The following is a 17,192-nucleotide window of genomic DNA, read 5'->3' as shown; positions in this document are numbered from 1 at the left end:
AAATATGCAATAATTGCACTTTTATAGCTATCTGACCGCTGCAGCCGATTGCAGTCTGTAGCGGTCCTGTTGATGGACAAACAGAACGAACCTCCAGGGACGCGAGCGCTGCATCCATCGGGGAGCTGGAAGATGACTATACCTCTGTTTATGGTTTTCAAAATATCTATTTCTAGAACATTTTTTTTTTTTGTTTCAATTATCGGACAACCCTTTTAACTAATTTTTTCTATGGCCAAACTTATTTAGGAAAAGTAGTATCAAGCTGATTAATAATTGCACTAGCCAAATCTTAGCAGTAAGGTTACATAAAAAAGGCTATGATGACCACATAGGTAGCAAAAAATATCAGATTGTTGGGACTCCAGATATTGTCACTCAGATATTTTAAAAGGTGCAACTTGGTAGAGGCCAAGTATTACGTGGTAAGTATTACAGCTTAGAGCAGGACACAACTGCTACCAAATATACAGAGCGGAGCAGCAGAACTTGTATGTATGTATGTATGTATATGTCTGTCTGTCTATCTATCAGTATTATAGTAGTTACGGTATATTCCTGTACATAGGAGCAGTATTATAGTAGATGTATTCTTGTGTATAGGGGCAGTATCATAGTAGTTATATTCTTGTATATAGGGGCAGTATTATAGTAGTTATATTCTTGTACATAGAGGCAGTATCATAGTAGTTATATTCTTGTACATAGGTGGCAGTATTATAGTAGTTATATTCTTGTACATAGGAGCAGTATTATAGTAGATATATTCTTGTACATAGGAGCAGTATTATAATAGATATATTCTTGTACATAGGGGGCAGTATTATAGTAGTTATATTCTTGTACATAGGAGCAGTATTATAGTAGTTATATTCCTGTACATAGGGGCAGTATTATAGTAGTTATATTCTTGTACATAGGGGCAGTATTATAGCAGTTATATTCTTGTACATAGGATCAGTATTATAGTAGTTATATTCTTGTACATAGAGGCAGTATTATAGTAGTTATATTCTTGTACATAGGAGCAGTATTATAGTAGTTATATTCTTGTACATAGGGGCAGTATTATAGTAGTTATATTCTTGTACATAGGAGCAGTATCATAGTAGCTATATTCTTGTACGTAGGAGCAGTATCATAGTAGCTATATTCTTGTACATAGGGGGCAGTATTATAGTAGTTATAATATTTAGTTTTTCCTTTAGTATCTGATCCTCCGTTTGTCAGGTCTTTGGCTGAGTCAGACATGTGCTCTGAACAGTTGCCGCTCATCTTGGCAGCTCATATAAAATACCGTAGCCAACAATGTGAAAGATTTTTCCAGGACAGAATGATAAAATCTGTGCTGCACCCAGGGGCTTTATATCAGGGGTCTTCAGCCTCATCTCTGGCAGAACTACAACTCCCAGTGCGATGTACATAAATTCTTTTTTTTCCGCTTTAATGTCTGATTCTCCTCTAGGTGTGCACTGTGACTTATAACTCAGTCGATGATATTACTATCCGACATTGCTTGTCATATCCCTTTAAATGCGTGTAATCACCTTGTCTTCTGTTCCTTTAAAATGGATTTGGATGCTCTTTATTTTCTAAGCAGCGTAGCGGTCAGTAATCTGCGGTCTGACGGGTCCAGACTGGTGTCCGGTGTCGCTCTGGTATGTGGCTGCGGATGAGGCGCTGGCCGTGTCTCCTCTCGGGTGTCGGTGGCCGCCATGTGTACTCCGTGTATTCCAGGATTTCTCATTCGTTTCTATTAATGCTAATGGCTGTCACTGCCTCTGGCAGCTGAGGGGGCGATACACTACTTCCCGTATGCTTCATTTCTGGGAAAGGGTCATTTTAGTGTATCCTCCTGGCGCCTCTCCTGATGCAAATGGGACGGGAGCAGCACTCACACATATTCGCATTTTTCATGCATTATTTATAGACTTTACCACATTGTCAAAAAAGGTTTTGTTATTTTTGTTTTCTGCGCAAAGAGAAAGTCCGTGCCGCGTAATTGACCGGTGCCGGAGCATTTCCACATTTAGCTTCATTATCAAAGCCATTGTGGAAAGAGCAGCTAATGAGCGCAGCAGCACAGAGGATTTCAGGAACTCTGTTCTGGAGGGAGGGAGGGAGGAATGGGTTTTTACACATGGGGGGAAGATAATGCCAAAATTGCAATGGAAAATGGGTGGTGTAATTCTTTCACACCGTATGACTTTTAATGGGTGTCCGTCAGCACAAATTGACTGTACAAACCAAGCACAGGTACTTGCTGCATCCAAGCAGTTCAGTGCACCTTCCCACCTACTTGTTTTCCGTCCATCCCCTCCCTCCTGCCTAAGTTGGTGCTCTGAAATGTACTGGTGCACCGAGTGCCTGTGCGTTGTTTGTACAGTCACTTTTGAGTTGCCAGATACCCATTAGTGGCCGTGTGGTTTGATACTTCTTGTTGCGGTCAGCATAGATGGACAGCGGCACAGAAAGTGCTGGATCGCTTCCACACCCTCCTGGTTGCCGATGGATTGCAGCGGCAGACGGCGCCATACTGTAGTATTGCAGTGTATGGTACGTGCAATCAAGTAATCACAGGTTCACGTCCTCTAGCGCAACTTATAAAGGAAAAAAAGTTTTTTTTTTTTCCCAATCCAACCTATTTGATATCCCCGCCTCTGTAAAAGTCTGATCTATAAAAATATGAAGTTAATTAACCCATAAAGTAAACGTTGTAAAGAGGAAAAAAAATTTGAAACCCCAGAATTGCTGTTTTTTGGTTGCCCCGTCACCCCCAAATCCTGCAATAAAAAACAATGAAAGCATCGTATTCCCCCCCCCCCCCCCCGAAAATGGTATAAATAAAACCCCTAAGGCCATGAAGGTGTTGACCGCATGCATCCTGACATTGTACAAACGGCTCCTGGGACCCCTAGCTGCACCCCTGGTTCCACCACCAAGTCAATGGAACGCCGAGTTGTTGGCCCACCTGGAGAGAAGATTAGAGGGGTCCGGCTACCTACACCAGGCTGCCCTACTCCACACCAATAATTATTTTTTCCAGTTATTTTTTTGTTGTTGAAAAATACATTGTATCAAATTAAAAACTACAATTTGTTGCAATATTTTGACAGCAGCATTTAAAAAAAAAAAAAAAATAAAAAAAAAAATTGTGGGTGTAATGAAGGAAGAAACAAAAGCCCTAAAACGAGAAGAGGTTAATCTCGAGCCCCTGCACCCGTCGGGACGGGGCCCGCGGCGGAGGACGGCTCCGGATTCTTCCCGTCTTTCTCGGCGTCGTCTTTAAAACAGTTACATTAACTGAAATCAAATCCAGTAATTGCACAAATTGGATTCATTGGTTTGCACTGAAGACCTCATTTGCTTTATTTATATATAGATTTCTTTTTTTTCCTCGCGGTAGCGGCCGTGTAACATGTGTTCGAGCAGATCTGCTAATTAACATATTGTTTTTCATGTGGGAATAGAAGACGGAGTGCGGTTTGTATTAACATATAATTTTTTGTCTCTCTCTCCCCGTAGGTGTATGATTGCGGATGAGGCAAGTAATTCTCTGTTCCTTTCTTTCTACTTCTCTTAATTCTTCTTTTGTTACCTCTTAATCAACTTTTCATTGAAAATCTTTTCTATTCACTTTTTTTTTTTTTTTTTAATTCTATGTTTATTTTCTTTTTTGCTCGGCTTTATGTCTCATGTATGTTGCACCGTGACGTCACAATGTAGGTGGATTCCTCACCGCCAAGCGAATTGTAATGTCATGTACCCTATTATTTATGTTATGCCACTATAATGGTGCAGTAATCCGGTGCTCTACGATGGTACAGATGGGTTTTACGCCCTTTATTTCAGATATGTCAGGGGGTCACTGCACTGTCACCTACACCACAAGAAACTTCTATTCCCATGGAAGAAGCCATCAGTCATGGTTTGTGTTGAAGGCCAGAGATTGGAGTTCTTGCCTTCGCTTTCTTCAGAGTGCACCTCTGGAGTATAATACAGGATGTAACTCAGGATCAGTAATGTAATGTATGTACACAGTGACTGCACCAGCAGAATAGTGAGTGCAGCTCTGGAGTATAATACAGGAGGTAACTCAGGATCAGTAATGTAATGTATGTACACAGTGACTGCACTAGCAGAATAGTGAGTGCAGCTCTGGAGTATAATACAGGATGTAACTCAGGATCAGTAATGTATGTACACAGTGACTGCACCAGCAGAATAGGGAGTGCAGCTCTGGAGTATAATACAGGATGTAACTCAGGATCAGTAATGTATGTACACAGTGACTGCACCAGCAGAATAGTGAGTGCAGCTGTGGGGAATAATACAGGATATAACTCAGGATCAGTAATGAAATGTATGTGCACAGTGACTGCACCAGCAGAATAGTGAGTGCAGCTCTGGAGTATAATACAGGATGTAACTCAGGATCAGTAATGAAATGTATGTGCACATTGACTGCACCAGCAGAAGAGTGAGTGCAGCTCTGGAGTATAATACAGGATGTAACTCAGGATCAGTAATGTAATGTATGTACACAGTGACTGCACCAGCAGAATAGTGAGTGCAGCTCTGGAGTATAATACAGGATGTAACTCAGGATTAGTAATGTAATGTATGTGCACAGTGACTGCACCAGCAGAATAGTGAGTGCAGCTCTGGAGTATAATACAGGATGTAACTCAGGATCAGTAATGTAATGTATGTACACAGTGACTGCACCAGCAGAATAGTGAGTGCAGCTGTGGGGTATAATACAGGATATAACTCAGGATCAGTAATGAAATGTATGTACACAGTGACTGCACCAGCAGAATAGTGAGTGCAGCTCTGGAGTATAATACATGGTGTAACTCAGGATCAGTAATGTAATGTATGTACACAGTGACTGCACCAGCAGAATAGTCAGTGCAGCTCTGGAGTATAATACAGGATGGAACTCGGGATCAGTATTGGATCAGTAATGTATAATGGTGTAATGCACAAAAAATTAATTTAAAATGCGAAATGTCATCCTACTGAAATGTCTGTTCAGTAAATGCACTCAGTACTTGGTTGGGGCTCATTTTGCATCAATTACTGCATCAATGCGGCGTGGCATGGAGGCGATCAGCTTGTGCCACTGCTGAGGGGTTATGGAAGCCCAGGTTGCTTTGATAGCAGCCTTCAGCTCGTCTGCATTGTTCGGTCTGGTGTTTCTCATCTTCCTCTTGACAATATTCCATAGATTCTCTATGGGTTTAAGGTCAGGCGAGTTTGCTGCCAATCAAGCCCAGTGATACTGTTGTTTTTACACCAGGTATTGGTACTTTTGGCAGTGTGGACAGGGGCCAAGTCCTGCTGGAGAATGATATTTCCATCTCCAAAAAGCTTGTCGGCAGAGGGAAGCATGAAGTGCTCTAAAATGTCCTGGTAGACGGCTGCGCTGACTTTGGTCCTGATAAAACACAGTGGACCTACACCAGCAGATGACATGGCTCCCCAAACCGTCACTGATTGTGGAGACTTCACACCAGACCTCCAGCAGCTTGGATTGTGGCCTCCACTCTTCCTCCAGACTCTGGGACCTTGATTTCCAAATGAAATGCAAATTTTACTTTCATCTGAGCACAACACCTTGGACCACTGACAACAGTCCGGTTCTTTTTCTCCTTGGCCCAGGTAAGATGCTTCTGGGGTTGTCTATTGGTCATGAGTGGCCGGACACAAGGAATGTGACACTTGTAGTCCATGTCCTGGACACGTCTGTGTGTGGTGAAGCAATGACTCCAGCAGCGTCCGCTCCTTGTGAATCTCCCCACATTATTGAATGGTCTTTTCTTAACAATCCTTTCAAGGCTGCGGTTATCCCATTGCTTGTGCACCTTTCTCTACCACACTTTTTCCTTCCACTCCACTTTCCATTAATCTGCTTGGATACAGCGCTTTGTGAACAGCCAGCTTCTTTAGCAATGACCTTTTGTGGCGTCCCCTCCTTGTGGAGTGTGTCAACTACCTTCTGGACATCTGTCAGGTCAGCAGTCTTCCCCATGATTGTGGAGCTACTGAAACAGACTAAGGGACCTTTTTAAACACTTAGGAAGACTTTGCAGGTGTTTTTTTTTAATTATTCTAATTTACTGAGATAATGACTTTTGGGTTTTCATAATCATCACCATGAACAGAAATAAACCCGTGAAATAGATCACTCTGTAATGACTCTATATAATACATGAGTTTCGCTTTTTGTATTGAAGAACTGAAATAAATTCACTTCCTGATGATAATATAATTTTGTGAGATGCACCTGTATGTATTTTTTTTTTTTAATGTTCTATTGGGCACTATTGTATAGTATAAGGGATTGTCCGCTTATTAATGGTCTTATGCAAGGTCTGGAGCTAGATAAGTAGGTGACGCAGGGCGAGTATATCCACACCTGTCAGCACGGTGACGGTTGTGATTTGGCGGATCGGATGCCCTCGTACTGTTCCGTCTCCTTGAATGTTATTATTCAAGCGAGAATTAATAAAAAGAGATTGCTGCAGGAATTGGGTAATGCCCCTTTAGCAATTAAATGCATTTTTATTATTATTATTTTTTTTTAAACTTTTTGACATATTATATAAATTTAATTAAAAGTTAATTTGGAATAATGACAATTGTGCTGATGCGTGGGTTTTGCAATCTTGCTGCCTAAACTATTTCATTATTTTCCAGCGGCGTCGGCAGCATTCTAGGGAACACAGGTGCTTTATAATGAGGACGAAGAAAAGATGTTGAGTGTATTAGGCCGTCACTAATTCACTTGTGTTATTCCAAGGCCGATATAACGAGCGGCCAGTCCTCGAGGTGATGGGATGAGAGACGGCGTCTCGCCTGCTGTCTGCAGTCTCAGCATGGCATTGCATTACCTTTTGCCAAGAAATTTGGAAGTTTCAGCCATAAATTCTGACCCCCCATCTTGGTCAGGGTACTATAGTCTGTGCACATTCTGCTATCTAATGCGCAGAGCAGAAGTGCAGAATGAAGAGTTTTTAGAGGTTGTACCCGCTCCTTGGCAGGGCTGTGGGGTCGTTATGGTGCATATCCCCTCTACATCCCTCATTGCTCTGGTGCTATTATTATGGCATTCTTCACCAGTGTTTGGTTACTTTGCTGCATCAATCACTTCTCCGAACACTCACTTGACCGCTGCAGTCAATCACCGTTAGCTGTTTTGTGCTCTATATACCGCCATCAGCTTCCGCGACTTGTGATTGGCTGCAGCATTCGCATATAAGTACGTGATATCTTCGCTTTGCCACTGGCTGACTAAGCAAAGATTTATTGGGGACCACCTAACTCAGTGGACGTATTTCTTTACTTATGACCTTTGATTACACCCTGGACAACACCTTTAGGCTGTGTGCACACGTTGCGGTTTTTTCGCGGTTTTTCCCGATAAAAACGCTATAAAACCGCAAAAAAACCCCGCATACAATAAGCATCCCATCATTTAGAATGAATTCCGCATGTTTTGTGCACATGATGCGTTTTTTTCCGCGAAAAAAACGCATCGCGGCAAAAAACGCAGCATGTTCATTAATTTTCCGTTTTTTTTGCGGATTTCCCACTCGAAAATGCATGTGGAAGTGTCCGGAAAAAACCGCGGCAAAAACGCATCAAAACCGCGGCAAAAACGCATGCGGTTTTCTTGCGGATTTCTTGCAAAAAATGTCCGGAATTCTCAGGAATTTTCTGCAAGAAATCCTGAACGTGTGCACATAGCCTTAAAGCGGCAATGTCGGAGACAACCCATAGGTCTGGTGTGGCGCTGTGTCCAAGGGGATAGAAAGCAGACTATTTTTTTTATTTTTTTAAAGTAGATTTGTCCCCTCCTGTCTTAGACCTGTACTTTTATTAATCCTTGTCCGGATGGTTGTATATTTCTTTGTGAAACGTAAGGCCTCTGTCAGCACAGAATGACTGTTCAAACCAAGCACAGGCTCTCAGTGCACCATGGCGTTCAAATGCACCTTCCCACTTTTCCCCTCAATTTCCACCCTTGCTCTTTGATTGACAGCTCTGGTTTTATATTAAAGGGAACCTGTCACCACTTTTTTGCTCTATCAGCTCCTCCTGTACAATGACTGATAACACCTATATATACAGTAGACATCACAGGATCCACCATTCACAATAGGTGATGTCACAGCTCACCTCCTCCTCCTGTACAATGACTGATAACACCTCTATATACAGTAGATAACACAGGATCCACCATTCACAATAGGAGATGTCACAGCTCACCTCCTCCTCCTGTGCAATGACTGATAACACCTCTATATACAGTAGATAACACAGGATCCACTATTCACGATAGGTGATATCACAGCTCACCTCCTCCTCCTGTACAATGACTGATAACACCTCTATATACAGTAGACAATACAGGATCCACCATTCACGATAGGTGATATCACAGCTCACCTCCTCCTCCTGTACAATGACTGATAACACCTCTATATACAGTAGGTAACACAGGATCCATCATTCACGATAGGTGATATCACAGCTCACCTCCTCCCTCCTGTACAATGACTGATAACACCTCTATATACAGTAGACAATACAGGATCCACCATTCACGATAGGTGATATCACAGCTCACCGCCTCCTCCTGTACAATGACTGATAACACCTCTATATACAGTAGGTAACACAGGATCTACTATTCACAATAGGTGATGTCACAGCTCACCTCCTCCTGTACAGTGACTGATAACACCTCTATATACAGTAGATAACACAGGATCCACCATTCACGATAGGTGATATCACAGCTCACCTCCTCCCTCCTGTACAATGACTGATAACACCTCTATATACAGTAGATAACACAGGATCCACTATTCACAATAGGTGATGTCACAGCTCACCTCCTCCTCCTCCTAAAAAAGTCTTTAAAAATACATTTATACATTTACTGTAACTTTAAAAAGTCTGATTTAATCAGTAGGTCAGATTCTGATGCCATATTTTCTTTAATGTTTCACTAACTCATCCACAAATACTCCTGCAATTCATCAGATCATCAGCCATGCCCAGTGATTTTCTCTTATTCGGGCATTTGTGAGAAGATGGCAAACGTCCTAGTTTTTCTCCTACTCCTAATTGAAGAGAATAATTGGCTTGTAATTCGTAATAAGGGGCATTTTGTTACAAGAAATGCGTAATTGTTGCTGTAATTGTGCAATTTGTACAGTGTGAATTAGTTCTGCAGCGATGATATCAGACGACGTTTTCTCGTTCTTCGGTGTAGTAAATATCCATCTGTCCCACGAGCAGAGGAGCGATGTGTCGGCTCAGCGCTTATTTGTAATAAAACCACTTAGTTTGTAAATGTTTGTTCCCCTGACGGATTTGACTTCTAGCAAGAAATGTGAAAAAAAAAAAAAAGGAAAAAATAAAAAGTTAGTTGGGAAAAAGTGAAGAGAAGAAATTGGAATCTTTTTTTTTTTTTTTTTTTTTTTTTTTTTATTATTTGTTTTCTGTTATTTATCATTTTAAGAATTTAGTATATTGGGTGTTGAACGGGTTTAAAGATTTATTTTTTAAATAAGTAATTTTTATTGCCAACTTTTAGAACAATAACTAAAACAAATCGGTAAGTGGTACGTAAGATGTTTACTAATTAGGATTCTAACCCCTGCCCTCCTAAGAACTGATGGGGAACCATATACATTGCCAGCCCCCAATTTATGCAGCCTGATAATCGGCCTCGGGAAGATGGGTCCCTTGTTAAAGGGCAATGTCCGGCTCAAAACCTTTCAACTGTCTAAGGACTTTGGTGCTTTTTTTTTTTAATATAGAACAGGAACTTAAGAAACCTTGAGGATTTTAATCAGTGGAGTTACAATTAATAAGTTTACTAAACCTAAATACATGAGTATGAAAGTATAAGAGTCACTTAAGACCATTTTTTGGCGAGTCGCTGGCCTTCGCTCTTTTGGGGATCCTTGGCTTGATAGATCCGTTGGACTCCGCGATCCGTGGCGGCCAGGGATTTTCTAAGGGGGGTGTAATTCGTTACCTGTTTCCCTCTGGTTTAGAGGTTTGTTCTCTTAGGTGTCCACCTTTTCCAGTGATGTAATGGCTTGAAATGAGCCATTGTTTCCTTTTATCGTCAGAACGGCAGAATATTTCCATTGGTAGCGGACATTGCCTTTGTGCAGATGGGGCTGAAGACTTTACGCTTCTTGGTGACCTCAGCAGAGAGATCTTCGAAATGAGGGATTTTGTGGCCACACAGCACCAGAGGTCGTTTTTTTTTTTAAAGAAGATTTAGATGAATTTAAGGTTATATGTTTTAAGCACAAAATGCCTATTTTCGGAAAACAGAAGCAAAATGGATGGGATTTGCATCACCGCATTTTCTCATTCTGATTGGTTAGGGATTTATTGCAAGATTTTCGTTCCTATTGAGTTACAAATGGGGAAAATTAATTTTTCCATCCGTAAATGGGTTGTTCAGAAAAAATATACCGTATTATTCGCCCATTTTACCCAGACTCAAGCTGCAAAAAGAAGCATTTGTTAAAGGGGTTTTCTGGGTCTTAAATATGTTTTTAAAAAAGAAAAAAGAAGAAAAGCAAGCGGCACAGCTCAAATATGCAGAGATTATATGCTCAATGTGGAAAGTCCAACACGATAGGTAGTCCGACCAGGTGAAAGGAGGTGCTTGCGTAGAACAAAGTATCCATGTGAACCAGAAAATGTAGAAAAAACGCAATAGCACTCACCAATCTTAGCAGTTCAAACGTCCTTTATTGGAACATGTAGCAAGGAATGTTCACGGCTCAAGGGAGGGAGTGAGAACAGGAGTGCGATAGACAAGACGACGGCCGTTTCGCGCTGACACAAAGCGCTTCCACGGACCCGTTGTGTCAGCGCGAAACGGCCGTCGTCTTGTCTATCGCACTCCTGTTCTCACTCCCTCCCTTGAGCCGTGAAGATTCCTTGCTACATGTTCCAATAAAGGACGTTTGAACTGCTAAGATTGGTGAGTGCTATTGCGTTTTTTCTACATTTTCTGATTCACATGGCTACTTAAATATGTTTTCACCAGATTGAACATGATGTCCTGTCCATAGTGATCCCAGTGGTTGGACTCTCAGAAATCCAGAGAATAAGCCGCATCCGAAAGGAGTGACTGTTGATCGTGTCCATTTATTGTTTGCGCCTGCCATAGGTAACCGAACATTGACATACCGTAACTCCGAGCATGTTGAGATTCAATATCTTGGAACACTCTGTTGCTATTTGCCTCATATAATTTGAGGTTTTCAGTCCTGAGTAGGCAGAGGGAATGTTTGTGGCATTGAGGTTAGTGTTACATTATTATTTTACTAGGTATATTTACATATATTTTTTGAAGCATTGTAACTATTTGCACCAAAATAAGTACGAAGTAGCATTTTGTTGCTGTAGATGCTGAGCGACTCCTGTACATAGCTGGCTGTCCCAGTAGCCTATTGTTTGAGGTTATACACAGCAGATAAGTGTGTTTAGAGGAGGAAAGCATCCAAGTCTTCAGGGAGGGCAGATCACATACAGGCTGTAATAATCACACTGTAGATAGGAAGGAAAACATGCACAGCCACCTACAGGTGGAGGGAATGAATCCTGCAGGCTGTGAGTGAGGAGAGCACTTAAAGGGAACCTGTCACCAGGATTGGCCGATATGAGTTATGACCACACTGCCTTTCAGTTCTTACCTACAGCATTCTATAATGCTGCAGATATGCCCCCGATCCGACTTGCAAGAGAAGAAAAGTTACTTTTATTATACTCACCTACCTGCTGGGCGGTCCGGTCCGATGGGTGTCGCAGGTCCAGGTCCGGCGCCCCCCATCTTCTTGCAATGCCGCCCTCCTGCTTGCTTCACAGGCTTCCCGGCATTACGCTCCTGCGTAGGCGTACTTGTCTGCCCTGTTGACGGCAGAGCAAATACCTGCAGTACGCAAGCTCTGGGCCTCTTTGTCCTTTCCCAGCTCCTGCGCACTGTGCCGAAAAACAGCACTCTGACAATGAAAATGGTGGAGGCCCACAAAGCAACAGAATGATATAAGATAGCAAAGCCTTTTCAAGTTGCCCCTACTTAGTGCAATTAGGAAATGGCAATTAACAGGAACAGCGGAGGTCAAGATAAGGTCCGGAAAACCAAGCAAAATTTCAGTGAGAACTGCCAAAATTGCTAGACAAAAAAATAAATAAATAAATAAATATATATATATATATATATATATACATACATACACACACACACACACACACACACACACACACACACACACTTAGGGCCAGAAATATTTGGACAGTGACACAAGTTTTGTTATTTTAGCTGTTTACAAAAACATGTTCAGAATTACAACTACCGTATATACTCGAGTATAAGCCGACCCGAGTATAAGCCGACCCCCCTAATTTTGCCACAAAAAACTGGGAAAACTTATTGACTCGAGTATAAGCCTAGGGTAGAAAATGCAGCATTTACCGGTGAATTTCAAAAATAAAAATAGATGCTCCATACCGTTCATTATTGCCCCATAGATGCTCCATATACAACTGTGCTATATAGAATGCTCTGCACCGTTGATTATGGCCCCATAGGTGCTCCTTATAATGCTGTGCCATATATGCTCTGCACCTTTGATTATGGCCCCATAGATGCTCCTTATAATGCTGTGCCCCATATATGCTCTGCACCTTTATGGCCCCATAGGTGCTCCTTATAATGCTGTGCCATATATGCTCTGCACCTTTGATTATGGCCCCATAGGTGCTCCTTATAATGCTGTGCCCCATATATGCTCTGCACCTTTATGGCCCCATAGGTGCTCCTTATAATGCTGTGCCCCATATATGCTCTGCACCTTTATGGCCCCATAGGTGCTCCTTATAGTGCTGTGCCCCATTTATGCTCTGCACCTTTATGGCCCCATAGGTGCTCCTTATAATGCTGTGCCCCATATATGCTCTGCACCTTTATGGCCCCATAGGTGCTCCTTATAATGCTGTGCCCCATATATGCTCTGCACCTTTATGGCCCCATAGGTGCTCCTTATAATGCTGTGCCCCATATATGCTCTGCACCTTTATGGCCCCATAGGTGCTCCTTCTAATGCTGTGCCCCATATATGCTCTGCACCTTTATGGCCCCATAGGTGCTCCTTATAATGCTGTGCCCCATATATGCTCTGCACCTTTATGGCCCCATAGATGCTCCTTATAATGCTGTGCCCCTTATATGCTCTGCACCTTTATGGCCCCATAGATGCTCCTTATAATGCTGTGCCCCTTATATGCTCTGCACCTTTATGGCCCCATAGGTGCTCCTTAGAATGCTGTGCCCCATATATGCTCTGCACCTTTATGGCCCCATAGGTGCTCCTTATAATGCTGTGCCCCTTATATGCTCTGCACCTTTATGGCCCCATAGGTGCTCCTTATAATGCTGTGCCCCATATATGCTCTGCACCTTTATGGCCCCATAGGTGCTCCTTCTAATGCTGTGCCCCATATATGCTCTGCACCTTTATGGCCCCATAGGTGCTCCTTATAATGCTGTGCCCCATATATGCTCTGCACCTTTATGGCCCCATAGGTGCTCCTTATAATGCTGTGCCCCATATATGCTCTGCACCTTTATGGCCCCATAGGTGCTCCTTATAATGCTGTGCCCCTTATATGCTCTGCACCTTTATGGCCCCATAGGTGCTCCTTAGAATGCTGTGCCCCATATATGCTCTGCACCTTTATGGCCCCATAGGTGCTCCTTATAATGCTGTGCCCCTTATATGCTCTGCACCTTTATGGCCCCATAGGTGCTCCTTCTAATGCTGTGCCCCATATATGCTCTGCACCTTTATGGCCCCATAGGTGCTCCTTATAATGCTGTGCCCCATATATGCTCTGCACCTTTATGGCCCCATAGGTGCTCCTTAGAATGCTGTGCCCCATATATGCTCTGCACCTTTATGGCCCCATAGGTGCTCCTTCTAATGCTGTGCCCCATATATGCTCTGCACCTTTATGGCCCCATAGGTGCTCCTTATAATGCTGTGCCCCTTATATGCTCTGCACCTTTATGGCCCCATAGGTGCTCCTTATAATGCTGTGCCCCTTATATGCTCTGCACCTTTATGGCCCCATAGGTGCTCCTTAGAATGCTGCTGGTGCTGCCATAAAAAAAAAATAAAAATCACATACTCACCTCTCTTCTCAGGACGCCGGCGCTTTCAATAATTACCTGCTCCTCTGCGGCTCCGTCTCCAGCACTGACGCTCAGCAGAGGGCGCGCACTGACTACGTCACAGCGCCCTCTAACCTGAGCGTCACTGCTAGAGGACGCTGCAGACGGAGCCGGAGCGAGGAGCAGGTAAATATAGCGCTGCGCTCCCCTTACCTGCTGCGGCGCGGTCCCTGCAGTCCCTGGCTTCTCCGGCGCTGCAGCTTCTTCCTGTAATTGAGCGGTCACATGGCACCGATCATTTACAGCAATGAATATGCGGCTCCTCCCCTATGGGGGTGGAGCTGCCTATTCATTTCTGTAATGAGCGGTGCCATGTGACCGCTCAGTGCAGGAAGAATCTGCAGCGCCGGAGAAGCCAGGGACTGCAGGGACCGCGCTGGGAGCAGGTAAGTATGATTACACAGCCCCCGCTCCCCCTCCCCTGCTGACACCCGGGTATATGACCCGGGTATATGACTCGAGTATAAGCCGAGAGGGGGACTTTCAGCCCAAAAAAATGGGCTGAAAATCTCGGCTTATACTCGAGTATATACGGTATATATATAATATGGGCTGAAAGTGCACACTCCCAGCTGCAATATGATAGTTTCCACATCCAAATCGGAGAAAGGGTTTAGGAATCATAGCTCTGTAATGCATAGCGTCCTCTTTTTCAAGGGACCAAAAGTAATTGGACAATGGACTCTAAGGGCTGCAATTAACTCTGAAGGCGTCTCCCTCGTTAACCTGTAATCAATGAAGTAGTTAAAAGGTCAGGGGTGGATTCCAGGTGTGTGGTTTTGCATTTGGAAGCTGTTGCTGTGAGCAGACAACATGCGGTCAAAGGAACTCTCAATTGAGGTGAAGCAGAACATCCTGAGGCTGAAAAAAAAGAAAAAATCCATCAGAGAGATAGCAGACATGCTTGGAGTAGCAAAATCAACAGTTGGGTACATTCTGAGAAAAAAGGAATTGACTGGTGAGCTTGGGAACTCAAAAAGGCCTGGGCGTCCACGGATGACAACAGTGGTGGATGATCGCCGCATACTTAATTTGGTGAAGAAAAACCCGTTCACAACATCAACTGAAGTCCAGAACACTCTCAGTGAAGTAGGTGTATCTGTCTCTAAGTCAACAGTAAAGAGAAGACTCCATGACAGTAAATACAAAGGGATCACATCTAGATGCAAACCATTCATCAATACCAAAAATAGACAGAAAAACACCTCAAGAAGCCAGCTCAGTTCTGGAAAAGTATTCTATGGACAGATGAGACAAAGATCAACCTGTACCAGAATGATGGGAAGAAAAAAGTTTGGAGAAGAAAGGGAACGGCACATGATCCAAGGCACACCACATCCTCTGTAAAACATGGTGGAGACAACGTGATGGCATGGGCATGCATGGCTTTCAATGGCACTGGGTCATTTGTGTTTATTGATGACATAAGAGCAGACAAGAGTAGCCGGATGAATTCTGAAGTGGACCGGGATATACTTTCAGCCCAGATTCAGCCAAATGCTGCAAAGTTGATTGGACGGCTCTTCATAGTACAGATGGACAATGACCCCAAGCATACAGCCAAAGCTACCCAGGAGTTCATGAGTGCCAAAAAGTGGAACATTCTGCAATGGCCAAGTAAATCTCCAGATCTAAACCCAATTGAGCATGCATTTCACTTGCTGAAATCCAGACTTAAGACGGAAAGACCCACAAACAAGCAAGACCTGAAGGCTGCGGCTGTAAAGACCTGGCAAAGCATTAAGAAGGGGGAAACCCAGCGTTTGGTGATGTCCATGGGTTCCAGACTTAAGGCAGTGATTGCCTCCAAAGGATTTGCAACAAAATATTGAAAATAAAAATATTTTGTTTGGGTTATGTTTATTTGTCCAATTACTTTTGACCTCCTAAAATGTGGAGTGTTTGTAAAGAAATGTGTACAATTCTTACATTTTCTATCAGATATTTTTGTTCAACCCTTCAAATTAAACGTTACAATCTGCACTTGAATTCTGTTGTAGAGGTTTCATTTCAAATCCAATGTGGTGGCATGCAGAGCCCAACTCGCGAAAATTGTGTCACTGTCCAAATATTTCTGGCCCTAACTGTGTATGTGTATATATATATATATATATATATATATATATATATATATATATATATATATATATATATATATATATATATATATATATTATATATATATATATATATATATATATATATATATATATACGTGTGTATATACCGTGTGTGTGTATATATATATATATATATATATATATATATATATATATATATATATATATATATATATATATATATATATATATATATATATATATACTATAAAGAGAGATTTTTTTTTTTAACATTTTCTTTTTAAAATATAAATAAAATGTGTCCTCTTTAACTTTATTCCTCTTACAGATAATTTAATCTTCAACTTGCTTAACTGTTCACAATAAGGGTATGTGTCCACGTTCAGGATTGCATCAGGATTTGGTCAGGATTTTTCATCAGTATTTGTAGCCAAAACCAGGAGTGGAACAATTAGAGGAAAAGTATAATAGACACATCTGCACCACTTCTGTATTTATCACCCACTCCTGGTTTTGGCTACAAATACTGACATAAAATCCTGACCAAATCCTGATGCAATCCTGAACGTGGACACATACCCTTAGAGTAATTTTGACCAGGGGAGCCCAAAACGTTTACACACCACTGTATGTAACAAAATGTAGAACAGCACTTTTTGTTCCTGGCAGCACGTTAGGAACCGTTCAGTTAATAGTTCAGATATTAATCTAATCGTGACATTAATATGCAATAAACGTTGACTGGAGAACAAGGTAGGATGACCGACCGGCACACTTTGTTGCCAAGAAACAAGGTAACTGTGAAAATCAAAGAAGCCATTTCTACGTTT

General features: G+C 42.3%; 1 protein-coding gene across 1 annotated transcript in view; it reads left to right on the top strand.

The window, feature by feature from the left end:
* The window catches only part of ZRANB3 (zinc finger RANBP2-type containing 3), a 182,395-nt gene that overhangs the window by 31,055 nt on the left and 134,148 nt on the right, over positions 1 to 17,192 (top strand). Inside the window, exon 3 of the mRNA XM_069732850.1 lies at positions 3,526 to 3,544. Coding sequence (XP_069588951.1) covers positions 3,526 to 3,544 — 19 coding nt within the window. The remainder of the gene's footprint in view (positions 1 to 3,525; positions 3,545 to 17,192) is intronic.

The sequence above is a fragment of the Ranitomeya imitator genome, chromosome 7, assembly GCF_032444005.1.
Source record: "Ranitomeya imitator isolate aRanImi1 chromosome 7, aRanImi1.pri, whole genome shotgun sequence".
NCBI classification, from domain to species: Eukaryota; Metazoa; Chordata; class Amphibia; order Anura; family Dendrobatidae; genus Ranitomeya; species Ranitomeya imitator.
This window is presented reverse-complemented; position numbering and strand designations above follow the sequence as displayed.